The sequence below is a fragment of the Peromyscus californicus genome, unplaced genomic scaffold, assembly GCF_007827085.1.
Source record: "Peromyscus californicus insignis strain IS unplaced genomic scaffold, ASM782708v3 Scaffold_16__1_contigs__length_79575227, whole genome shotgun sequence".
NCBI classification, from domain to species: domain Eukaryota; kingdom Metazoa; phylum Chordata; class Mammalia; order Rodentia; family Cricetidae; genus Peromyscus; species Peromyscus californicus.
Window position 1 is genome coordinate 15,215,522 of NW_026294458.1, and position 26,236 is coordinate 15,241,757.

The following is a 26,236-nucleotide window of genomic DNA, read 5'->3' on the forward strand; positions in this document are numbered from 1 at the left end:
CAAGAGAATCCCGTGGCTGTGGCTAGGGGAGGGGCTGTGGGCCTCCCTTTCTTTCCCAGTATGTTATTCCTCCTGTGCTTCCTGGACAGGAAGAGGGCAGAGGGGAAAGCTTGGTTGTGGGCTTGGCATATATATCCAAGAATCTGGTAGGTGGTTTTTTTGGGGGGAAAAAACCCCAAATCCTCTTGGCAGGAAGTTGGTTGTCACGCCTGGTTCTCAGTGTGGATTTGTGATTTCCCTGGTGCTGTTGGAGAGGCTGGGCAGGTGGGCTGGCTCCTTTTCGTTGTGGTGTGGCGAGATAAAGGGGAGGGTGAGGCGAGGTAAGGGTGCCTGTGTGGACTGGATTCCTCAGCTCTCAGAGGTGTTTGGGTTCTGTGGAGCTCGTGACAGTAGAGTGTTGGGAGGTGAGACGGAGAAAGCAGGAATGAGGAATGGTTTTGAATCAGACCTTCATTCAGCCTGCCTGGGCGAAAAGGGGTGGGCAAGGTGTACTCAGCCGTGCTGTGTCAGCAGCCGGCTGACTTTGGATTCTGGTAGCTGTTCCGTCCCCTGGAGCTGCCACTTTTCACCCCCAAGACTAGCTTCTGCCATCGCTATGGTAAGGTACCAAGGAGCTTCCACGTAGTCGAGAACCCGGGGCCTGGCAGATTCCCCTCTCTGTCATAGCTGCTCTAAGATGGGCTGTGTGAGGGGGAAGCCTGCTGGGATCTCTTTCCTTTGCCTTGGGACTGATTGCAGGGGTATCTAAACATCTCTCTTCTCTCTGCCCCATCCTAGGAAGGAGGGCGGAGGAGAGTGCCCTGAGCTCTTCTGAGCTCTAAATACATGGTTGGAAGGAGTCAGAGGATGCCTCAGATGCCATAGGAATGAGGGTGTGGGTGCGCGCGCGTGCGTGTGCGTGTGCGTGTGCGTGTGCGTGTGTGTGTGTGTGTGTGTGTGTGTGTGTGTGTGTGTGTGTGTTACCTTGGGGACCTGGGTTGGAGGGAGAACTGGCATTTCCTTGCTGGCTGGCAATAACCTCAGCCCAGGGCTCAGAGAGCAACCTTTCCCAGCACGTGTTGGAGCGACTCCTCCAGCAGTCTGGCTCTCCAACTCTGGCTCTCCAGACTCTCCAAGTCTGGCCCCTGCGCACTGGTCTGCTTAGCATGCCCAGGCTCTGTGCTGTCCGGAGAGCTAAGGGCAGTGGGATGGCCTGAGTCTGGGGCAGTCAGCCTGCCTATGGGGTGTGTGTGTGGGGGGGGGGGAGGCGGATGAACAGACAGACGGGTGGGACGTGACTTCCATGACTGGATGAGGAGTGGGTTAGGGAGTTTAGAACTTGTCGGTGTGCCCAGCAGGTGGGCGTTGAGCGTTCTTGGTGTGGAGTAGACTTGGGCGTAGAGGCGGGTGGAAGATGTTTGAATCCCCGAGATTGCTGGGAAGGGCTCGGTGAAGTAGGAGACAGGCTTCTGTGGCTTCTTAGGTGAGCCCCGTATTATTGAATATCGGCGTGTTTGGATCCCCGAGATCCTGATGGATGGTGGCTGGGGAGCTTGAGTCCTGGAGGCGTCCTGAAGTTCAGAGGAGCAGTGACTCTGAAGTCAGAGAGGGCGGAGCCTCTGCACTGGCTTCCTAAGGGTCTCGGCTGCCGCTGCTTGCTGGTCAGCTGCCCGAGGGGCAACTGTACACAGAGACGAATAGAAACTGGGAAGGAGGCTGCGGGGAGGGGGTGCCCACAGGCCCAACTGGAGGCTGTGACAACCTGCTGGTTGTGGACCCGAGCCCTTGGAATTCACGCAGGTGCCAGGGTTGGAGCCTTTCCTGCCGAGGCGCTTTAGCAGCCCCTCCCCTCCTGAAGGATGCTCGAGGCCCGCCCCCCCCTGGACGCAGGGGAGTGACGCTGCGGGTGCTGCTGCCGCCGCCCGTGTGCCGCTGGAGGGGCGGGGGCTGCGGGGAGCACTGCTTCCCTCCCTGCCCCAACGGTGGGACTTGGGGTCCGATGGGGGAGAGATCTGCTTACCAGCGCCTGGCTGGGGGCGAGGAGGGACCGCAGGTAACGGGAATGGCGAGATACCTGGAGCTCAGGCCTCATCTGCTTGTGATTTGTGGGCCCAGCTCTGCTGTCTGCAGCAAGAGCTTCGGAAGAGTCCAGGGTGCCTGTGCTTCCCCCCCCCCCCCCCCAGATCTCTAGGGCCAGGAGGCTGGGAGCAGAGTGGGGGTGTGTGTGTGTGTGTGTGTGTGTGTGTGTGTGTGTGTGTGTGTGTGTGTGACAGATAATGTCTGAGGTGATGGTGGTGGTGAATTATTGATGTTGGTATCTGACTTAGTGAGCATGGATCCCGAGGGGCCCAAATAGGCTACCCTTTGGGCTTTCTTCCTTGCGGGTATGGAGCCTAGGGGTACACTCTTTTATGGGAAGAAGCTGTGTTTTGGGCGGTCCCATGTATTGGCCCGTTGAGTATGTGTATCAATCCTAATATCCCCGTGTGCTTTGGAAAATGGCACGGTTTCTCGCGGGGGCCCGCTTCCTCCCCCTTGGAGATGAAGCACTTTCTTTCCTAGCCGGGAGAGGGCAGTAGCTGGCAGGAGAAGGGGAATGTGCCTGGGAGTTGAGACCGAAAGGTCAGGGCTGTTTTCCCAGGCGAGGAAGAGGTCCAGGAACTGATCTGGCTTCTGACCCTGCAATGTATGCACGTTGCCCCTCTTCAAGTCTCCCATAGCTGGATTCTGGGTAAGCTGCCAAGTGTTCTTACTTAGACACCCGAGGAAAGGGTCAGGCATGGGGTTCTGGTGGATTTGGGGCGTGCCTTTCTGGGGTGGCTAGAGTTTTTACATTGGCCATTCTGATCAGCCTTAGCTTGCGGTAGAGGAAATAAACCTGTTTAATTTACTGACAGACCCAGGTCTGCTTCGCGTGGTATCCTATGGAGAAGGATGGGCTGTAGCCTTCTCCAGTCTGAGGGTGTGGTCAGCCAACCTGTGGAGAAAGGCAGTGTCCGTATATCCTCAGCCTGACCTTGCCTTGCACGATAGCTCTGACCTCAGTTCTCACCCTGATCATTTGCTAAGCCTGAAGAGAGGCTGTATCTGGCAATCCACAATCTCTGTATGAATGACTGCAGTGGGGGAGGGCTAGTGCTGGGGGCACCCCCCCCCCGCACCCCATAAGCGTAGGAAATGGCTGTCTTTCTAGCTTGGGAGTTCAAACATTGGAAGAGATCCTGGAAAGCGTCTAGGATGCTGGCTCCCCAAACTCTCGCCCTCAGCTGCCTCTCCCATGAGCCAGCTGTGGCTCCCTGAGCTGGCAGCCAGCTGGGAAGGGACAAGAGAGCAGTGTACAAGAAACAGGGGATCCTTACACATGGTGGGGGGGGCATGCTGGGATCTGGGGAGCAGAAGAGGACTTCCTGCAGCTGTCAGGTGTATCTGGGAGCTGTGGCGAGGGGGTGTAGAGCAGCTGGCACCCTTGAGGGGCAGAAGGACCATCTGTCAGCTGTAGGAATATGGGGGGCCCTGGGGTGCTTGATGGAGTGCCTCCGGGTCCCTTGAGCTGAGGCTGTTAGATGTGTGCATGTGTGCGGTGCTGGACAAGATATGTCCTGCAGCCTGAGCTCCAGCTTTGGGGTAGGAGTATCTGAGTAGAGGGCTTGGGACATGTTTGTTTATTTGTCGTTAGCTGGATCTTTGCCAGCTAAGCTGGGGAGTAGGCACCCTGGTTGTTGTGGGCAGTACATAGGCACTCAGTCCCAAGGGAGGGGTGGAGATTCTCACCACCCCCCTCTCTCGGTTGGACTGTCCCACTCTGGCTGGCTGCCGGCCTCCTATTTCCGTCGGGCACCAGGGTAACAGGGCCACATTAGGGTCTGAGCCAGGAGACACCCAGCCAAGGTTGGGACGTGGGGGGGGGGTGTCTTTGAGAAGGATCTGTCTGCAGGATCCAGGAAAGACTGGATCCAAGCCCCCAATTCAGGCTACATTCAGGTCCCCATGGGAGACCCAGAAAAGCCCTTCTGGGGGCGTGTATCATCTTCTTACATGTGCTGTTTGGTAACAGCCCCCACGTTGAAATCTCATGAGTGGTCTGCAACCGTGAGGGTTGCTGGAAGCCAGAGACAGGGAGCCTTGTGTATGGGGAGTCAGTGGGGCCATGCTAGGAGGGAGAGTGCCCCCCCATTCCTGCTGTCCTCCTGGCAGGGATTCAGAAAGGTCTTTTTTCAGCCAGTGTCAGAGCCGCTCAGCTGGGAGGGAGGGAGGGAGGGAGGGAGGGAAGAAGGAGGACAGGCGGGCAAGCAGGCAGTGGGGGAAGCCGAGGGGTAGGACTAGAGCTCTGAGCTCTGCCCTGGAGAGGAGGCAGGACAGGGGACCCAGCCTGCCACCAGCTGTGGAGCGAAGCCATCCCTCCATTCTTCCCCATTTCCCACTTGTGTGTGGGCTTTGGGGGATTTCTAGGACAGGTTCCCCACTGCCTGGCCAGTTTCCTTTCCGGGCAGAGCAGAAAACTCAGAAGCGGAGGCCCTTGCCCGCCCACTTCACATCTAGGCCATAGCCCCCTTGACTTGCTTAGGGGCTTCAGTTGGTGGAGATGCCGGCAGCCCGTCGGTTCCCTGGCCTCGAGCTCTCCTTTCCTCTCCTGGCCAGACTTCGGCGACGTCTGTACACAGTGAGTGGGGGGCCGGGGGTGGGCATTGGACTGGCTGTGGGAATGGTTAGCCCCTCCGGAGCAGTACTTTGCGGAGGCGCAAGGAGTCGGCAGGGCTGAGGGACACCTTCCCGAGGCTTGATGGGAGTGTGGGCTGAAGTGCTGCTGCATTCAGTCTTGGGCGTGTGTGTGTGTGTGTGTGTGTGTGTGTGTGTGTGTGTGTGTGTACGCAGGCCATGGAGCCGCGTGTGTCATGCACAGCTGGTGCAGATTCTCCACACACAGAATTGGAGACTGTCTGAGCTGGGGGTCACTGCGCTAGTGCCCTGTGCTTCATGGACAAAGGAACTTGGGCAGGAAGGGGACTTAGGGGAGGTCACACTGGGCTCAGCAGTAGAAATGGGACTAGACCCCCACCTGACTCCTTTGTCTTCGCCAGGATGCCAGTGTTCTTCCTAAGCCTCATACCCTCCCTCCCTCCCTCCCTCCCTCCCAGCTGCTCTGTCCCTGGGTTGGGGACCAGGGAGGGGGGTGTCCTGCTGAGTAGAGAGGTGTGTTGGCTGGTCTGTCAAGGAAGGGGGACAGGCTGGACTGTGCTTTCTAAGTAGCTTCAGGAGGGCCTCTGAGTTTCCTCTGAGCCTTCCCTGACTGTTCAGGGTGTGACTTTAGCCGTTACCTGGAGTCTAGAGAAGGGAATGGGGGGCCTGGAGCCCCAGGGTTTGAGGGTGTGAGAGGAGAGGAAGACCCATGGCTGTTTCTCCTGACGGGGGCCTGTTGCCCCTCATCTTGAAGCCCTGCCACATAGCCCGTGGGGCCACTTTGCTCCGGGGCCGAGGCAGTGGACGTTGGAGCCCGGTGCAGTGGTCCTTCACCGTGCACCTCTGGGCTTCACTCTGGAATGCAGTGGTGCAGCTCTGCTTCCTCTCCACACTTTGTCGGCAGACAGAGGGTTTGGTTGAGGATGAACGAGTCAGCGCAGTTAAATGTTTAGAGCCGCCATTGTAACTATAGGTTTTTCGGGGTTTTGTTTTATTATTTTGTGTGTTTTATTATTTTATGTATATGGGTGTTTTGCCTGCATGTGTGTCTGTGCATCATGTAGCTAAAGTTTTCCTGCCTGGCCCACAATCAGGACAAATCTCTCTCACCTGCCAGTCCCACAGCCGCTCAGACCCGACCAAGTAAGCACAGAGACTTATATTGGTTACAAACTGTATGGCCGTGGCAGGCTTCTTGCTAACTGTTCTTACAGCTTAAATTAATCCATTTCCATTAATCTATACCTTGCCATGTGGCTCGTGGCTTACCGGCATCTTCACATGCTGTTTGTCATCGTGGCGGCTGGCAGTGTCTCTCTGACTCAGCCTTCCACTTCCCAGTTTTTTCTCCTCCTTGTCCCGCCTACACTTCCTGCCTGGCCAATGGCCAATCAGTGTTTTATTTATTGACCAATCAGCAACACATTTGATATACAGACCATCCCACAGCAGCATCATGTGTGTGCAGTGCCCGAGGAAGCCAGAAGAGGGAGTCAGAAAACCTGGAACTGGAGTTACAGATGAGTGTGAGCTGCCATGTGGGTGCTGGGAATTGAACCCAGGTCCTCTGGAAGAGCAGCCAGTGCTCTTAACCTCTGAACTATCTCTCCAGCCCCATTAATGATAGTTTTGAAGTATTAATATATTATTTTTGTTTCCCTTCACAAATAAAATCAGTAGAAATGTTACATATTAAGTATATGTAGAGTCAGTAAACACGGTGCCAACTCTACTGTGTGGAGAAGGAAGAGGAAAATAGTTTGTGACACTTTGTGTATTCTGTCATGAATTGGGAGGGGGCAAAGAGGCCCAAACCCCGGAGAGCCACTGAGAGACGTCTTGAGATAACCTTCACTGTTTTTTATCCAGACAGCGGGCATTTTTGCTATATTCCGAATAGTAGACTTTTCCTCAGTTTACCCAGTAAACAGTTCCCACAGTTCCGGGGAAATCAGGCCACATTAAAACAAAAAAGCATTTTCATGTTTAAATGTACAATGGAATCTGTGTCTAGGTTTGGATCGTTCTAACGGTTTTCACCTGCATGAACTAAGTTGTGTGGAATCTGTGTGTTCAGGTCTGTCCTGTGTGTTGCGGAATAACTCATGCTCTTACCCCCTTACTACTGCTAAATGTCACCAGCCCCCTCCCCCCACTGTGACAGACAAAAATATTCCTCTATATGAGGGTACAGCCCTTAGAGAGCCGTCCAAATAAAGGGTTACAGCTTAAAGCTTGGAAGCCACCCACCCGCCCAGCTAGCTGCCTGGCCTTTCTCCTCGGTGGAAGAGCCAGGGTTTGAACTGAGGGCTTGTCTTTCCCATTGGTTACTCATCCTGCTGCCCTGAGCTGCAGGGAAAGTCTGAGCTCCTGGTACTGTGTTGGCAGGACCATGGGGAACTGTGGGGGCAGGAGGCTCATGCTGGGCCCATCCTCATATCGCATTTGTGTTGAAAGTGTGCTATGTTCAGGAGCAGGTCACCTGGCCCCTAACCAGACAGCTGGCCTTTTCCATTTACCTATCTTCTTCCTCAGGAACTGAGGTGAGGTTAGAGTGGTCTGGGAGAGCTCTTGACTGTCCGGTGTCTTGGACAGGGATGGGTTTGGCTGATTAGCTTTGAAGGTGGTCTTGGCCTTTTCCTCTGGACCCAGGAGAGTATAGACCAGACAGGTCCCTCAGCATTGGCTGCTTGTAGCTTGCAGGTACACTTTATTTTGCCAGTATGTTATAGACTGTGTGTGTACTCACACATATTTCAAAGTTGTACTGTTCTGCGTCATTTAAATTTAAAAGTCGAGAAGATGAAATGTTAAGTGAAAAATGAGAAGCAGTAGTATGGGAAATGTGTGAATATTTTCCACTTAAAAGGACACACAGAGGCACCAGGCAGTGGTGGCACATGCCTTTAATCCCAGTACTCGGGAGGCAGGGGTAGGCGGATCTCTGAGTTCAAGGCCAGCCTGATCTACAAAGTGAGTTCCAGCACAGCCAGAGCTGTGACACAGAGAAACCCTGTCTCGAAAAATCAAAGAAGACATCAGCAGCAGCTGGCTTTGGGGACTGGGAGCTAGGTAGCTGCGCAGCTGGAGAGGGAACGAGGCCCCCTGTGCGTTTTGACTATTTACCGTGTGCATACATTGCCATCCCAAAAATGTTTTTGAGGATAGGATGTCATACAAATTCAGACATCTGGTACCGTTTACGGGATGTCCGAAAACCCTCTCTGGTCCACGTCTCCCACTCCTGTTTTCTTCTTACGGCCCTTTAGGCACCTGGATTTTGCCCGTGAATCAGTGGGAAAGGCCTGGTGATGTCGGGCAGTGAGAACTGGATTGAGATCTTTCTGCGGGGTCTGTCTGATGAGGGGTCCAGTGGACAGATCTCAAAGGGCCATTGTACTCCACCCCAACTTTTAAATGAAAATTTAGGAGTAAGATGGCTGATACTATTAATCTGTGTTTTAAAGGGCCTGTGATTCCCCGAGGTCCCTGAGCGTAGAGGTTGATCTCAGTTCACTCAACCAGAGAGCACAGATTTGGGAAGAAGACTTGCTTCCTGACTGCTCTGGTCTGGGGCTCATCTCAGCTGGGTTAGGGAGCAAGCAAGTGCTCTGAGTTCAGTCGAACGTGGGTGAGCCAAGGGCATTGACGTGCAGGTCTCTTGCCGTTCGCTCACATCCCCTGGCCCCTCAGCTGTTTTTCCTTTTCCACAGAGGCTGGGGAACAGCAGCATGCAGCCGGAGGAGGGCACGGGCTGGCTGTTGGAGCTGCTGTCCGAGGTGCAGCTACAGCAGTATTTCCTGAGGCTCCGTGATGACCTCAACATCACCCGCCTATCCCACTTTGAGTATGTCAAGAACGAAGATCTGGAAAAGATTGGCATGGGCCGGCCTGGTAGGTAGCCCGTGGGTCTTGTTTTAGCCTCTGACCATTTGCCTTGTGTGTCTTTAGCGTGGTCCCGCACCCGAAGAATCTCTCTGTCATGGCACCTGAGAACTCTGTCAGCCAGACCCGGAGCTCCTGAGATGAGTGGGAGGTATCAGCAGAGGTGCCGGTCCCAGGGTCCCCTGGGAATGGTTCGTAGTTGTCAGTGTGAGTTGGAATTAGAGGAGAATGTCAGGGTTAATTCCATACACCTTCTCTGGCTTTCCCCCCAGGGCTGAGTATTGAATTTAGTCTTGCCTTTGCTACCCAGGCACTCTGCCAGTGAGCACATCACCAGACTCCCTACCTCCCTACCCCCCTTTTTTTTTCAAAGAGGTACTGGGAGTTGAACCCAGGACCTTTCACAAGCACCCCACTACTGAACTTTAGTCCTTTCTGTATACACTTTGTGTTTTTGAGACAGAATCTCAGTAAGTTACCCAGGGTAGCCTTGAACCTGTTCTGTAGCCTAAGCAGACCATGAACCTGCTCCTCCTGTCTCTGCCTTCCTGGTACCTGGGTTTGCAGGCCTTTGCTGCCAGGTCTGCTTTCCAGCCCTTCCCCGTTGGGTTTGATCAGATACGTGTGGGATGTATTTCCTGTGTCTCTTTTGTAAGTGTAGAATTGAGTCTCCTCTGTTCCATTCTGAACGCCGGTGGGGGCAATGCCAAGATCTACCAGGAGAAAGGTGTAAGACAAGAACTCTTAGATGGGGCCAGAGACATGGCTCCGTGCTTGAAAGCGTGTGCCGTGAAAAGTCAGATAGCTTGTACCTGCCTGTAACTCCAGCTCTGGGGGTCTGACCCCTCTTCTGGTCTCCATGGGCACCCACTCACGTAAGGCGCACACATATCCACCGACGCACACAATACCCAAATAAAAATTAAAAAATCTTTTAAAGAACACCTCTCAGATGGCTTACTAACACACAGAAACTTTATCTTTCGTTCTTTCGAATCTAAAACTACCAGTTGCCAGTTAGAAGTCGTGGAGTTCTCTGTGGAACATCGGGCTGCGGTGGAACTCACTTGTCGGAGAGCCAAGTGCTGGGTTTAATTCCCGGCACCGCTCACACGGGTGTAGTGGCAAACACCAGTAATTCTAGCACTCAGGAGGTGGAGGCAGGAGGATCAGTAGCTCAGCCATCAACTACATAACAAATTCAGCCAGCCTGGGCTACTGGAGACTGTCTCAAAAAACACAATCAGAAACCTTAATGTGAGGCTGGACGATGGTGGCACATGTCTTTAATCCTGGCACTCGGGAGGCAGAGCCAGGTGGGTCTCTGTGAGTTTGAGGCCAGCCTGGTCTACAGAGCGAGTTCCAGGGCAGGCACCAAAACTACACAGAGAAACCCTGTCTGGGGGGTATGGGGGGGAGAGAAGAAACCTTAGTGTGTTTGACTCAAAATAGCCAAATGTTTTATAAGCTAGTAAAATGACGTCAACTTATGCTACTTTTGGCCTGGATAGTTGATTTCTGTCTTAGTGTTACCATTGCCGTGATGAAACACCATCACCAAAAGCAGCTTGTGGAGGGAAGGGTTTATTAGGCTTACACTTCCACATCACTGTTCATCACTGAAGGAAGTCAGGACAGGAGCTCTCAGTAGGACAGGATCTTGGAGGCAGAAGCTGATGCAGAGGCCATGGTGCCGCTTCCTGGCTTATTCGTCATGGCTTGCTCAGCCTGCTTCTTACAGAACCCAGGACCTCCAGCCCAGGGTGCCCCTCCACCATCAATCACTTATTAAGAGAATCTGCTACAGCTGGATCTTCAGGAGTGGGGAGGTCCTTCTTTGATAACTCTAGCTTGTGCCGTGGTGACATGAAACCAGCCAGCACAGTGTCTCATGTCAGTAGTGTAAGGAAATTTTATGGGGTAAGCCTTAGAATGGAGAAAATTCTGTCTGTTTCTCTACCTGATATGTCTGGAGAGTTGGAGAGGTAATTAGCCACCATGATGAACAAATACCTGCCGCCAGTTGGAGAATCCTCCGGAAGTAGAGTGCAGAGATTGGGTGAATGAAATTCCTGGTTGGTGGAGCAGCTGACTGGGTTGGTGGTGTGGTGATGAGCGGTGGGCCTACCCTAGGGACCGAGGAAGCCGCCTGCCAGGCGGACAGCAGTCTCTTTGGGCGAGTGTGTGAGTTCTCAGACAGCCCGGCTCACTCTCCCTCCTTACAGGTCAGAGGCGTCTGTGGGAGGCTGTGAAGAGGAGGAAGGCCGTGTGCAAACGCAAGTCGTGGATGAGCAAGGTGTGTGAGCAAGCTGTGTGGGAGTGGAGGGGGCACCCCAAGGGCTTTACCCTGCCGGCAGCCTAGGAACCTTCTCCTGTTCCCCAGCAGGTATAGTCTCACCAGTTCCCTCACACTTTGTCCAGCCCGCCCTCCTCCAGGCTTTTATCTGGCGGGGCCCTTGTGGAGCTGCCTGGCTAAGTGTCTGTGTCCGCCACAGACGGACACGTGAGGAGCCTGTGTGCAGTGAGGGTTTCACAGCCTGTCTGTGTGCGGGAGCAGGGACGTATTGACAAGTGGTCCTTCCTTTGAGAGTCAGGCCAGTGTCCGGTGTGGGTGGCCGGGACTGTCTGGACATCTCGGCTTTGCCACGCTGCCCCATGTCCCCCACGTTCTCTGGTCTTCAGGTTCCTCTGGTCATCTGGTTCTGCTGACAGCTTCCTTCCCCACAGCTCCCCCCACCCACCCTAATTTAGGTCTGCGGTGTTGTGAGTCCCTGGTGTGACTCAGTGGAACTTTGCCCATTGTCTGGAAGACAATGGGAGAGGAAGCCAGCCAGCCGGGGCCTCCCGCCCCACTCCTGGCCTCAGCACTGGGGGGGGGGGGGGGGGGGTGAGCAGGACAGAGCAGCCGGTCAGGGATTGGGCAGTAGAAGTTTCCTGGCTGCAGTTTGGCAAAGGGGCTGTCTCTTGAGAGCCTGTGGCCTTTTCTGGGGACACAGTCCTGGGCCTTTGCCCAGGTTTTAGTGAAGGATGAGTGTGTCGGGCTGATTGACAGTAGAAGAGAAAAGCAATATGGGATTTTTGGATCTATCCCCGATTCATAGTGGGTCTCTGGGTGATCAGTGACCCCCTCCAAACTGTCATGTCTTCAGGAAACCAGTACTGGCCTCATTACACAGTTTACCCTTCAGGGCTGTGGGAAGGATCCCTCCTGGCTACAGTGGCTGAGGTAGATCTTGTAAGCTGAGTGTTATTGGCAAATATTAGGAATTCTAGTTACTGGGAAGAAGGAACAGAGTCCAAAAAGGTCCTCAGATTCGAGTTGCCCCTTAGCACACGCAGGGAAGGCTGGCCGACTCTTAGGGAGGTGAGAAGAGTGTCTAGCCTGGAGCTAGAGCTCTGGATGCCCCAGCAGAGGTGGACAGGTCAGACTACCATGGCCAGGTCTGCTCACGGGCCTTTTCCTGTCTGTTGACCTTTGGCACTTCCTTCTCAAAAATAGGCCTTAGAGACCCTCTAATCTTCCTTCCTTCTCAGCCCCTGCCTCTAGGCACCCCTCCAGAAGCCCAGCTATCTTCCCAGGCCCTTCTCCAGCAAAGACTGGCTTCATCTGCAACACACACACACACACACACACACACACACACACACACACACACACACACACACACCACACTCATGGTTCAACCTCAGACTAAAATTATCTTCTCCCCAGAGCAGGATGAAGGGCAGCCGACTCCCCAGGGAGAATGGAGACAGACAGCGTCAAATGGTTAACCCAGAGAAGGGGCCAGGGCTAAAAATGGACAGGGAGGTGTTTGGAGGGCCCCTCGGGCTCCTACCCTCTTCTTGTGTGCTGGGGCAAGACTCTGTGATGGATAAGAGGTTCAGGAAGGGAAGGGTAGGATGGGGAGGAGCTGGAGACCGAGGGTTGGGGGGTTGGGGTGTACCTAGAGGGCTTTGTGCTGTGTCTGTCCTCACAGACCAGTGAGGGTCACTGCAGCCACAAGCTGTATTGGTATCTGTTTTTGACACCTACCCTGAGGCTTCAACTGTGGGTTCCCGCCGTAGGGTACACACTGGAGGCAGTGTGAGCCTTTTACAGGCCGCTCCTGGGCAGCGTGGCCGAGCCAGGAGCTGTCTGAGGCCCACCAGTGGGGTGGGACCGAGTGCCTCTGGGGCCCTGGGTTCCATCTGGCTCCTGGCTGCTTTCAAACAGGTGTTCAGTGGAAAGCGGCTGGAGGCTGAGTTCCCGCCCCATCCGTCCCAGAGCACCTTCCGGAAGCCCTCACCCACCCCAGGGGGCCTGGCAGGGGAGGGGACCCTGCAGAGCCTCACCTGCCTCATCAGTGAGAAGGACCTGCGCCTCCTGGAGAAGCTGGGAGACGGCTCCTTTGGCGTGGTGCGCAGGGGCGAATGGGATGCTCCTGCAGGGAGGACGGTGAGCACTGGGGTGGGCCCATCCCCCCCCCCCCCCCCCCCCCCCCTGCAGGAGACAGCTGACTCACCTTCGGGCCCTGTTCAGGTTTAACCAAGCGCAGTGGTTTCTTTTTTTCAAGTCTAAAAATAGTTTGCTTACGGTGAAAGATTGGCCACTGAAACATGGGAAACCAGTGGTCTGCGGTCCCATTGCTTGACTGAAGCAGAGCCGCGCCCTGCTTTCCCCCACCCCTACCCTCGCAGGTGTTTGGGTGGGTTCATTTAAGATACACCCCCTTTTCCCAGGGAGGCTGCTGTGGCACCCTGCAGTTCTGTAGATGCGACATTAGTTAAACAAATTACTGCTCTGTCTCCAGACTGCTCATCTTCCCCCCCCCCCCCGGGGGGGGAGGGGGTAGTGGTGGTGGTGGTTTCGAGACAGGGTTTCATGTAGTTTTGGTACCTTTCCTGGAGCTCGCTCTGTAGCCCAGACTGGCCTCCATCTCACAGAGATCCGCCTGGCTCTGCCTCCCGAGTGCTGGGATTAAAGGCGTGCGCCACCACCGCCCGGCCTGCTCGTCTCTTGATTCACTGTCACTGCTAACTTGGGAATTTTCCTAGAAAGAGGAGGCCCGCATTTAATGACCTTTAGAGGCCAGTCAGCTGCCGTCCCCATGCCAGGAGCGGAGTTTGTAAACTGGTGGCATGCTCACCCGCTCAGGTGAACAGGTCTGAGACAAGGATCTTTGCATTGAGGAGCAGTTAGCTCATTGTTGGGGACCATGGAAGGCCTAACTCCCTGCCTCTCCTGCTCCGGCAGGTGAGCGTGGCGGTGAAGTGCCTGAAGCCCGATGTGCTGAGCCAGCCAGAGGCCATGGACGACTTCATCCGGGAGGTCAATGCCATGCATACACTTGACCACCGGAACCTCATTCGCCTGTACGGTGTGGTGCTCACACCGCCCATGAAGATGGTGAGTGCTTGGGTAGGCGGGAGGGCCAGGGAGCAACGTGCAGGTTCTGGGCCTCCAGATGTGCTCGTCCTCCTGCCTGCTGTGGTCTCCCACCAGATGTGGCCAAGGGGTTCCCCAGGGTCCTGCCCAGCACTGTCATTTTTAGATTTTCTGGTGCTTGTTGACTGGAGTTGGTCTTTGGAATTTCTAGTCTGAGCCTCTTTGGGGGTCTCAAGTTCCTGGGATGGCTGGAGGGACAGGCCTAGCAAGCTGTGGAACTCGTAGCTCTCAGCAGACAGGTCAGGAAGGAGCGTTGAGTATGGCTATGGCGGACTCCAGAAAGGACTGGAACTCTTGACTCTCAGAGAGGGGTCGAGATCTACACATTTATTCTCTGTCTTATGGCTGACCCCAGGTGACAGAACTGGCACCTCTGGGATCTCTGTTGGACCGACTACGGAAACACCAAGGCCATTTCCTCTTGGGGACTCTGAGCCGCTACGCTGTGCAGGTGGCTGAGGGCATGGGCTACCTGGAGTCCAAGCGCTTCATTCACCGGGACCTAGCTGCTCGGAATCTGCTGTTGGCTACCCGTGACCTGGTCAAGATCGGGGACTTCGGACTAATGCGGGCTCTGCCCCAGAATGACGACCACTACGTCATGCAGGAACATCGCAAGGTGCCCTTTGCCTGGTGAGGGGCAGGTGCTGCTGGCCTGTAGGGCCTGAGCTCCACCCCAGTCTCAGTAGACCCCCAAACTTGGGGGGACTCTGGTGCCCACCACAGGACTGTGTCTGCCCTGGCCTGCCCTTATCTGTTCTGGGCCGGGGGTGCCTTTCTTGTGTACTTACATGTTTACACGTCCATCCAAGGAATTCTCCAGGGGGATACTGGAAGGTACTAGGGTAACTGCTCGTGAGACCCAAAGGGCGTGGTACTTGGTAGGGTACTAAAAGGCTTCCTGGAGGACTCGCTGTTCAATATCAAACGTATGGAGAGTAGCCAGACAAGAATGGTCAGGAGATGTGTTAGGTCAGGCTGGCGGCAGACAGGAATGGTTGTGCTGCGTCTTGAGGGCTGTGACTGGTGTGCTGGTACCTGGCCTGCCTTGGGCCCTGGTTGGGCTGATCCTCTGCTTAGATCATAGGGTCTCCTGGTGCCAGAGGTAGCTAAAGGGGGTAACTGGTAGGGCTCCCCAAAACCCTTCTCTTTTGTTAGGTGTGCCCCTGAGAGCCTGAAGACACGGACCTTCTCTCATGCCAGTGACACCTGGATGTTTGGGGTCACACTGTGGGAGATGTTCACGTATGGCCAGGAGCCCTGGATTGGCCTCAACGGCAGCCAGGTGAGGGGACCGGGGTGGTGAGGGGACCGGGGTGGTGAGGGGACCGGGGTGGGCTTCTCCACGGGGTGTGTGGGAGTAAGCCCTCCCCGGTTCCCAGCCTGACCTCGTTGGAACGGATTCTTTTCTGAGAACTTAGCCAAGACAAGGGTTGCTGAGAATGTCACAGGAGAGAAACGGGGGTGGGAGCATGGGGTGGGGCTGGAAATAAAGGTCCCAGACTCTGGGGACAGAGCCCCCTAGAACGTGTGCCATGGTGGACGGGCATGTCGGGCAGCATCTTCAGCTGTAGGTCAGGTCAGGGGCAGATAGAAAGTGAGGAGGTGAGTGCTCTGCTACCCTACCTAACCCCTGCACCACCCTGCCTGGCAGATCCTGCATAAGATTGACAAGGAAGGGGAGCGCCTGCCCCGACCTGAGGACTGCCCCCAGGACATCTACAACGTCATGGTCCAGTGCTGGGCCCACAAGCCAGAGGACAGACCCACGTTTGTGGCCCTTCGGGACTTCCTGCTGGAGGTGAGGGGCAGATCTGCCCACAGTGGCTGGGGGATAGTTGGAGGCCAAGCCTGGACTGGACAATGGCCTGTCTCTGCCCCCAGGCTCAGCCTACTGACATGCGGGCCCTTCAGGACTTTGAGGAGCCGGACAAGCTGCACATCCAGATGAATGACGTCATCACTGTCATCGAGGGACGGTAGGGCTGTGGTCTACACTGGGGTCATCTCTTAAAGGGCACAGTTGGAGGGCTGTATAAACGGGCCCCTTCTGCCTCCAGGAGTCCCTTGGCAGCATGAAGGCAGGGGCGGGCAGCGTTGAGGTGACAGGTCTCACACTGTTGAGAGCTGCGTGGACAGATTTTCCCCGCCTAACCGCAGCCCCGCCGCCGCCGCCGCCGCCCTTTCCCACTGGGCTCCTGCTCTGGCTGTATGAGGGCCAAACTGCCATGGTGCCGAGGATTAGGCTGCAGCCCAGGTTGGCCTCAGAGCTGGAGGCCAGCACCAGAATTCTCGAGTGTCTCTCTTCTTCCCCTCTGGTGTCTCCACATAGGATTCTTCCCCTGACTCCCAGTTTCTTGAGAGAATGTCTCATGTAGCTCAGGCTGGCCTTAAATGCCTTATCCTCCTGCCTCTACCTCCCAGGTACTGGGTTGTGAGTGTGAGCTGCCATGGCCAGCTGCCTGGGAACTTGACTGCTCACCCTGGTGCCTCTCAGACCCCAAGCAGCCTCCCCTGCTCCGCCTAGCCCTTTTGGCAACGTTCCCTCCCTCCTGCTGAACCTCACAGGGTTTCCCCGTCCCGGGACTCCCTCCATCCACTGCCTGGACCTCCCGCCCCCACTTCATTCCAGGCCTTCCCGGTGAGGACTGTTGAGTGTCTGACCGACTTGAAACGCCTGTCCTAGCCTACCAGCCACATCCCTTGACTCAGCCTTCTACCTGCAACCCCCATGTTTCTAGTTCCAGCACCTGCCCCGGCCTACCCTCTGCTGGTCCTTCCTCCAGTCATCTGATCCCCAGAGTGTCTGAGGGACTGGGGGGGAGGGGGGAGGGCCTCTGTGCTTTAGCACTGTGGGTGAAAAGTGTGGCGAAGGGAGATTCCCTGTACTCCGTTCCGCTGACTCAGAGTGGGTAAGGTGCCGCCGGCAGGGGGCTTTCAGGTTTATCTTGTGCTCTCCTGGGGTTGGTGAGTGGGGTGAGTCCCAGCCTGAGCCAGTGGAATGGGCCCTGGAGCTGGGTGTGTTAGGTTTACCTGTGTCCACTGTGGCCCCTGTCCCACTGCCACAGGCCAGGGCTCCCTCATGTCGGGACAAGAATGACGTCACATCTAGCAGGTACAGAGAGTGGGAGAGGGCAGTGATAGAGGAAAGAAAAGAACTGCTAGGAGAGACCTGGAGGCGGGAAGGAACCACATGTGGGTCTGGACCTGAGGGCAGGTAAGGGGCCTAAGAGACAGTACTCTGGAAATAGGCTGGAGACGGGAAGACTTGAGGGTGGGTAGGGGGCCTCCTTGGAGGTACCCAGTGGAGCCTTAGTGCCAGAAGTTGGCCTGTAACCATTCCCACGTCCAGGAGACAAAAGCTCCCTCTGTGCCCCTGTGGCCTCAAGTCTTTACCAGTCTGTCCCCTGCTCCACTTGGAGCCTGTGTTTCCTGGAGGTAACACAGGAGCTTCCTGTGTGTCTCTGAAAGCGGTGCCCTGGGTCAGGGAGAGCAGAGCAGGCTGCGGTAGGGAGCCAGGGGAGTATCTCTTCCTGGGAGGTTGTCCTGGGGGCACGCTGCCCTGCTCTTCTGCCCCAGGCTCTTCTGCCCCGTGGCTTCAGCTGCTGGTACTGCCACAGCCCATGGTTCAGCTCCTAGAAGGCGTCCCTCTGAGTTGCCAGCTCTAACTTGGTCCCTGGAACTGCTCGGGAGGTGGGAGGTGGGAGGTGGGGGGCACGAGGCCACAGCAGCCAGCAAGCCTTAGGAGTGGGCCTGTGTGTCTGTGGTTACCGGAGCTGCTTTCCTCTGCCTTCTCACCCCCGGATTGCTCTGTTTGCCCGAATTGTCGCCATGGCTCCAGGTGCATGGGCTTTGCGTGCCTCTTTGGGTTGGGTTTGCCCACGTGGCTCGCTCTTCCTCTGCCTCTTGCCTGTCTTCCTTGTGTTTCTCTTTTCTGAAGCTGTCTTCAGCATGCTTCCTAGTTCCAGCTCTGGGATGCAGCTTGTCCCAGTTCTCAGACCCCGTAAGCTCAGTCCTTCTCAGGGTACGGGGCCGAGAGGACACCGAGGTATTCTGTGAGCTGAGCTTTGGGAGGTATGTGGAGCATGGTGGCACATACCTTTAACACACACACACACACACACACACACACACACACACACACACACACACCCGCAGCACTTGGGAGACAGAGATAGAAGGATCTCTGTGAGTTTGAGATCTCTGGTGCCTGGTCTACAAAGTGAATTCCAGGACAATTAGGATTACATAGAGAGACCTTGTCCACAAACAAACAAACAAACAAACAAAAACCCCTAAAAATAAAAATAAAGACAGACTCGGGGATACAAATGATGATGGGCCTCCATCTCAAGGGTCTTACTTGGAGGTAGGATGGCTGACTGCCCTTTTGTGTATTTTTTCAGAAGTGGTATTGGGTGGGGGCAGAGGTTTTGAAATCCGTTTGTAGGTTCTTGGCCTGCCCTCAAGCCTCCGCTTCCTGTGGTAGGAGGGGTGGAAGGCACCCAGTCTTTGCCCTCAGATGGGACAAGGTAGGGTTGTGTGTGTTGTGAGCAGACTGTTTGGGTAACATTTCCAGCTCTGCTGGAGCTCTCTGAGTTAAAGAGCACCTCAGGAGGTGGACAGAGCAGAGCTTAGGGCCGGCAGCCAGGGAAGGGAGGGACTGCCTCGTGGAGGAGCCGCTGGTGTTGGGAGAACAGCCCAGCCGGGGTGCTGGGCAGGCATGGCCGCCCTGTGCTTTTCATGGGCAGCTCTGTGTGTCGAGGAGCCTTTCTCCCCTTGGAGTGGCTCTGCTATTTTCAGATGAGATTGTTCCTTCTCAGGGTGGTGCCCTCCTCCTTCCTTCCCTGCCCTTCCTAGCCTGCAGGCAGGGAGTAATCACAGGGTTGCCGTGGCTGGTGGTGGGCCAGCAGGGCAGCCTTAGTGACCAGAAGGCCGCCGTGGCCGTGCCCAGCCCCCTCCCCCCCGCCCCCCCAGCCCCTCTGCTGTGGCTGTTCGACGGGAGGCCCTTCTGGCTCTGGGACAGATGATGTAAAGGTGGGGGGGGGGGGCGGACAGGGCAGGCAGTGGTGGTGTGGGTATGTCCCAGCAGCGTGACTGTTAGCACTGATGCCTTACCCCAGACTCCGTCCACATCTTCTGGTGTGAGCAGCAGACTCAGCGGCCCCAGCAGTCAGCTGCGGGGCATGTGGAGTGTCCAGAGAGAGCTCTGCTCTTTCAGCTTGCTGACTTGCTGTGTGGGCCTCAGCCTGGGCTTGGACTGGATCCGACACAGGTTTGCTCCTGTCTTGTCTAAGGAGTGAGGGACCGAGATCCTCAAGATTTGCCTTCTTGACTCCTCTCGTGAGACAAGAGAGTAGGCCTCATCTTGAGAAGATGGGGAGGTGGCAAGGCTGGATCCCCACAGCCCTGCCCACAGGCGGTGCCAGGCCCCAGAGAAGAGGAGACCTGGGTCTCCGTGTACTCCTACATCTGGAAGACCTGCATGTGAGGGCTGAATAGTGATTGGAAGGCATGCTCCTAAACTCATGAGGCTCCCTTTGGCCGATATATCACCTAAAATTTCTAGAACCCTGCTGAAGAATGAATCCAGTGGCTCTGGGACCAAGACCGGCCCCCACTGGAGGGAGGAAACAGGTGTATTGTGAGAGTAAATTGGTTTTGCAGACTCAGTTGATTTGGATACTGGGTCTGCTGTGATCATGCTGGTAAATAGGCTAGTCATGTACGACACTTGCTGGAATCTGTTTCCTTATTTGTAGACAGTAGGAAAAGCTACCTGACCTACCCAGAGGAGCTTAGGGTAAGGCTGAGCAAACAGCCAGGCCCTCCTCAGGGAGTGGCAGCTTATGGGGTTGCTGTTGGACAGAGTAGACTGGTGGGTGGACTGAGCTTGAGGTCTTATCTCCAGTGCTTACCTTTTGCCAAGGTAGCCAGGATCCATGAGTAGGGAGGGACCTTGGTGTGAGAAGGGTCCCTTTGCCTGGGGTCACTTCCTCTCCCATACCTGGTGTTCACTGTGTTATTTCTGTCACACAGGGCTGAGAACTACTGGTGGCGTGGTCAGAACACCCGGACGCTGTGTGTGGGACCCTTCCCTCGAAATGTGGTGACCTCCGTGGCCGGCCTGTCGGCCCAGGACATCAGCCAGCCTCTACAGAACAGCTTCATCCACACGGGGCATGGCGACAGTGACCCCCGCCACTGCTGGGGATTCCCTGACAGGATTGATGAGTAAGTACCTGGACAGAGACACCGGCCTGATCTGGTCCTGGGTTCCCGAGATGAGTGGCCCCTCACCACACCACCCCCAAGCTCTCATAGATTCCAAAGATGGCGCTGTCTGTTACTAAAGAGGTAAAGGCTGTAAGTAAGCTCCGAATTAAACCGGCTTGCTCAAAGCAAGCAGTACTAGGAGCCGGCAGAGAGAATCCCCAAAGTCATTTCCCAAGGCCAGGAGTGGTTAAGGCCTTACCTTGTTGGCCTTTCCAACCAAGTGGGGTCCCAGTTTTTCCTATAGTGGAAAGCTTTGGGGCAGTGAGACAGCCTCTGCCCCTTGGCCGCGGGTCACCTGCAGAAAGGTGTCACCACCCCTTGATGCTTACACATACTGTGGTTTCCTAACCCAGGCGTATGCAGATGCTGGCCCTCCGGCCATGCAGATGCGCACAACCCTTCCCATGGTCAGTTGCTTTTCTCACTCATGGCAGGCTGCCGACCGCAGGGGCGCAGAGGCGAGCTTTCCCATCCCTGGGCCGTATTTATCATTTGTCCTCAGGGATCCTGCCCCTGGTGTGGCACTTGAACCACATATGTGTGTCTGCATTGTGTCGTTTCTTCTGTGCCGTTGTGCGGTGTGATCACCTCCTCCTGTCCTCCGGTTTAGAGGGCGTGCGGGTTAGGTCCGGCACTGCATGCCCTCTCTGCAGAGGGGAGAGCCGCACGCTACAGACCTCACGGCCCCGCACAGTGTGTTGCAGCTTTTACCTGAGAATAGATGTGTAGGTGTCTGAGACGTGCGTGAGCAGAGATCCTTTCTGCGTTCGCTGTCTGCCCTTGCTCCCTGCTGCGGGTTCTGAACCTTGCCATCCTCCTGGGGCTCCGCACATCTTACCTCTTTTCTCCTCCGTCAGCTGCTTTTGTGCCCGAAGGCCACCTACCAGACGAGAGTAGGCTCTGGAGCTGGGGTGGGACAAGGTGTCAGTGCCGGAGGAGGGCCCAGATTGGCTGTGCGTGCCAAGGGTGCACTGGGGCTGGGGGGCGGGGGGGGGGCAGGGCGCGCCTTGCTGGGCCTCCAGCTTTCTCTCTTCCCCAGCACTGCCCTGTCACATCTGTGGGGCAGAGGGTCTGTTTGTGCCTAGTTTTCCGTTGTAAGTAAAACCAGGCTCAGGAGATCCCAAGGGTGGACTCGTTTGTACTTGCTAAAAAGTCCGGCCATCCATCAGAAGAGGCACCACTTCTAAAAAGTCCCCTGCCACCCAACAGAGGAGGCACCACCTCCTGGCCCACGGGGAGACACCTGCCTCCAAGCAGCATTTTCCTTCAGGGGGTTCCAGAGTTCTGGAGCCCTGAACCTGTGAGGTCAGGTCTCATGTCTGTACAGGTCCAGGCAGGAGTGAGTTCGCTTCCCAGAAGTGGGCACAGGCCTGGGGGAACTTAGGGAGCAGTGTGCCTCTAGTCTGTCCCCAGAGCTCACTCTGCTTGGTGGGGGGGGGGGGGGGATTCACAGTCTCATTCAGGGAAAGAGTGAGACCACCGGGAACCATCTGGGGAAAATACAGAATTAGGCACTTCACGGTACCCTACCCATCCCAGGTAGGCTGTCAGTTCTCCTGCTAGGGCTCCGCGCCTCTGTGGCCCCTTCTCCAGCTGCCTCCTCCTGAGAGTATGGTAAACTAGGCCTTTGTTCTCCCATACCCCACACTCCAGACCATCAGGCCCTTAGAGAGGGCTCTCCTTGGGTCCTCTGTCTCACAGGAACCAGGTAAGGGCCTGTGAAAGTGTGGGGAGGGGAGGGGAGGGGAGGGGAGGGGAGGGGAGGCCAGGCCCTCCCTGCAGAGGCCTGCACCCTCTGTCCCACTCCTGTTGTGCCTTAGCCAGCCCAGCCTCATTCTTCCAGGCTTTAATCAGCTTTGGTGACTAAGTCCCAGATCCCAGATACTGGTTAGCAGCGTAGGGGCTGGGGTGAGTGGGGAGCCTACCCAGCAGCTCTGCCTCCTCCCCCATTTCCTGTGGTTCAGCAGGAAGCTGCTTCCTGCCCACCCTCCTAGGGGCTAGCAGCAGGTGCTTCTCTCCAGTCTCCCAGGAGGGTCTGAAGAACAAGAGTATGCGAGCAGGTATGCCCCCTGTAAGGTCCGGGAGTTCATGAAGGCACAGGCTTTTCATCCTGGGTCAGGTGTGCTTTCCTCTCTCGGGAGCCACCTCTGGTTGAAGGGACAATCGATAGGGACCCAGGAGTCTGGGAGCTTGTGACTCAGCTTCCTCTAAAATACGCCTTAGTCTTTGCATTGTCTCCTAAACACTCAGGAAGGGTTTTTGCTGTTGTTGTTTCTGGCCTGATGCCTCTGCCAGAGCGTGTCCCCGTCCCCTGTCCCCCCCCTCCACCTTCTGACCTGGTTCTCTCCCAACAGACTGTATCTGGGAAACCCCATGGACCCTCCTGACCTGCTGAGTGTGGAACTGAGCACCTCCCGACCCGCCCAGCATCTGGGAAGGGTGAAAAGTAAGAGCCCTTGCATTCCTTGGTGTTCCCACTTCACTGGCTGCCTAGAAGAGGTCACTGCCTTGAGCCCCCCTGAGCCTGCTGTTCTTGTCTGGGGACACTTGGGTCAGAGCAGCAGGTGCGACAGCTGCCTCCCTGGCTCTGGCTAGGCGTGGGGTAGGAGAGGAGAGGCAGCTGTATCCGCCGCCGCCGCCGCCGCCGCCGAGGTGGGGGTCCTTGGGTTGGTCTACACCGGCCCTGCAGTCTCAGCTTCCTCCACCTCCTTCCTCACCGGCCTGTTCAGATCCTGGCTCCCCTTACTTGCCTTAATCATGCTCCTCTCTGCCAGGCCAACACCCCACACCCCACTCTGGGCTCCATCTCAGCCGGGAGCCCCATCCACCTCCCAGGTCCTGTGCTTGTCACTCTGGAACCACGGTTCCATCCTGCCTCCTCATTCCCTCCCCCCCCCCCCCCCCCCCCCCCCCCCCCCCGGCTTCCGCTGGGTCTGTGCATTCGCTCACTCCTGTTCACCTCTCTCTCCCTCCCTCTCCCCCCCCCCCCCCACATCTCAACTCTTCCCCTCTGTCTCCCCACCCCATCTCTGTCCTGCCGGGTCACCTCTTTTCTGCCTCCCCTGTCCGCATGGCCTTTCTTACAGGGGAGCCTCCACCTCGCCCACCTCAGCCTGCCATCTTCACTCAGAGTAAGTGGGGCTGCTCAGGATGCCTTGGCCCCCGCCCCCCGCCCTCTCTCTCCTCTCACTTCTCCTCTTCTGGAAGGTACAGAGCCCCAGCGGCCGACCGGCCGGCCGTGTGGAAGGGGAAGCGGGTGTGTGCTGTGAGCTTTTGCTGCTGACCTGGCCCGGCATGCCTGCCTCCCCCATCCGTACCCTCAAAGATGTGTGGTCCTGGGGTCCCCCTTGACCTTGCCCTGCTGTGGCTCGGCCAGCCTCACACTCTTTCAGACCTGCAGAGGTTGTGTCTAGGATGTGGTGGAGGCTCTCAGGAGCCCTGTCCTTTGAGGGAAGCTCCTGTTGGCCCGCGCCTGCTCTCACAGTGTGCCATAGTAGAGTTGGGGTGAGGGGTTACTAACCGGGCCTGGAGCAAGGAATTCAGGGCTCGTGTTACGAAGGGAATGTCAGAGACTGGCATGAGTGGGGTGTCGCCTGCTGTGGCTTAGGTAGAGTCGGGGGTCCCTCCAGCCTACACTGAAGGCAGAGAGCTGGTTCTGTCCCGTTTGAGCAGGGTCAGGTGTGCTCTTGGGTGCAGAGGCTAACCTGTAGGAGTTGGCTGTGCTTATTTGGTGGGGAATTCTTGGTGTTCTTTTGCACATCTACCTCCCCTCGTTGCCCGATCAAACCCGACACCATCTCCCCGCTGGGGTCTCCCTTTTTATCACAGAGCCGACATACGACCCTGTGAGTGAGGACCAAGACCCCCTGTCCAGCGACTTCAAGCGGCTGGGCCTGAGGAAGCCGGCCCTGCCCCGGGGGCTGTGGCTGGCGAAGCCCTCGGCCCGGGTGCCGGGCACCAAGGCAGCCCGCGGCGGCGGTGGGGGCGAGGTCACGCTCATCGACTTCGGGGAGGAGCCCGCGGTCCCAGCCCCGCGGCCCTGTGCACCCTCCTTGGCACAGTTGGCCATGGATGCCTGCTCCCTGCTGGACAAGACACCCCCCCAGAGCCCGACACGGGCGCTGCCCCGGCCCTTACACCCCACGCCCGTGGTAGACTGGGACGCTCGCCCCGCTGCCCCCGCCCCCTGCCTACGACGAGGTGGCCCAAGATGAGGATGACTTTGAGGTCTGCTCTATCAACAGCACGCTCGTGGGTGCAGGGCTCCCTGCTGGGCCGAGCCAGGGCGAGACCAATTACGCCTTTGTGCCCGAGCAGGCGCAGCTGCCCCCTGCCCTGGAGGACAACCTATTCCTTCCACCGCAGGGTGGCGGCGCCAAGCCACCCAGCCTGGCCCAGACGGCGGAGATTTTCCAGGCGCTGCAGCAGGAGTGTATGCGGCAGCTCCAGGTCCCTGCTGGCCCGCTGACCCCCTCCCCGACCCCAGGAGGCGATGACAAGCCCCAGGTGCCACCCCGGGTGCCTATCCCCCCTCGGCCCACACGTCCACGTGTGGAGCTGTCTCCGGCTCCCCCGGGTGAGGAAGAGGCGAGCCGGTGGCCTGGACCTGCCTCCCCTCCCCGAGTGCCTCCCCGCGAACCCCTGTCCCCTCAAGGGTCAAGGACCCCGAGCCCCCTGGTGCCACCTGGCAGCTCTCCATTACCACACCGGCTCTCCAGCTCACCCGGAAAGCCCATGCCCACCACCCAGAGCTTCGCCTCGGACCCTAAGTACGCCACGCCACAAGTGATCCAGGCGCCTGGCCCGCGGGCCGGCCCCTGTATCCTGCCCATTGTCCGCGACGGCAGGAAGGTCAGCAGTACTCACTACTACCTGCTGCCTGAGCGCCCTGCTTACCTGGAGCGCTATCAGCGCTTCCTTCGGGAGGCCCAGAGCCCCGAAGAGCCAGCCCCCCTGCCTGTACCCCTCCTGCTGCCCCCACCCAGTACCCCAGCCCCCGCCGCCCCCACTGCCACCGTTCGACCTATGCCTCAGGCTGCCCCAGACCCAAAGGCCAACTTCTCCACCAATAACAGCAACCCAGGGGCTCGGCCACCAGCCCCGAGGGCCACTGCTCGGCTGCCACAGAGGGGCTGCCCAGGGGATGGGCAAGAGGCTGCCCGGCCAGCAGACAAGATCCAGATGGTGAGTGCCAGGCCCACTTCAAGGGCAAGGGCAGGGGTCTGAGGGACCCAGAGGAATGGGCCCGAGTGGTGCTGATGGGTGGGTGTGCCCAGCTGCAGGCCATGGTGCATGGGGTGACCACAGAGGAGTGCCAGGCGGCCCTGCAGAGCCACAGCTGGAGTGTGCAGAGGGCTGCCCAGTATCTGAAGGTACCATCATTTCCTGCCTGCCCTGGCATTCAGGGGCCCTGAAAGCTGGTTCTGCTGAACCTGAACCTCCCTGCTGACTCTAAGCCCTGTGCCCCGACTCTGGTCTGGTACCCCTTGCCCCCCCCCCCCCCCCCCCCGGGTGTCCCATGGCACCACTACCCTCTGCTCCTCAGGTGGAGCAGCTCTTTGGGCTGGGTCTCCGGCCACGGGTGGAGTGCCACAAAGTGCTGGAGATGTTTGACTGGAACCTGGAGCAAGCTGGCTGCCACCTTCTGGGTTCCTGTGGCCCCGCCCACCACAAGTGAGTGAGTCCCATCCTCCACCCTATCTCCCTCTCCCAGGAGGGCTGTCCTCGGGGTGTCCCGCTGTAGGAAAAGCCTGTCTACCCTCTGAAGGGCACCCATGGGCAGGGAGTCCCCAGCTGGTAGGGGAGAGGGCAGGTGCAGGGCCCCAGAGGCGGGCTTTTCTCAAGAATGGAAGAGTGAAAGAGTCACCTGGGCCCTGGGTGGGGCAGGCGGCTTCCCGAGTGCCTAGCTGCCCACATGCTTCACGATGGCTATTGAACCAAATGGTTTCACCTCCTTTATCATATTTCTGTCTAACGTGCCAGCTAGTCCTG

The 26,236-nt window shown here is 57.2% G+C and overlaps 1 protein-coding gene across 1 annotated transcript; it reads left to right on the forward strand.

Annotated features, from left to right (window-relative positions):
• The first annotated feature begins 1,316 nt into the window (after positions 1-1,316).
• On the forward strand, positions 1,317-25,922 carry Tnk2 (tyrosine kinase non receptor 2). Its single transcript, XM_052740511.1, is given in 16 exon segments — positions 1,317-2,032; positions 8,370-8,550; positions 10,767-10,837; positions 12,758-12,979; positions 13,778-13,930; positions 14,325-14,602; positions 15,128-15,254; positions 15,624-15,770; positions 15,854-15,948; positions 20,009-20,203; positions 22,600-22,691; positions 23,332-23,376; positions 24,074-24,414; positions 24,416-25,429; positions 25,522-25,617; positions 25,791-25,922. Coding segments are annotated over 16 exon segments (3,243 nt in total). The 5' UTR covers positions 1,317-1,978.
• The last annotated feature ends 314 nt before the right edge of the window (positions 25,923-26,236 follow it).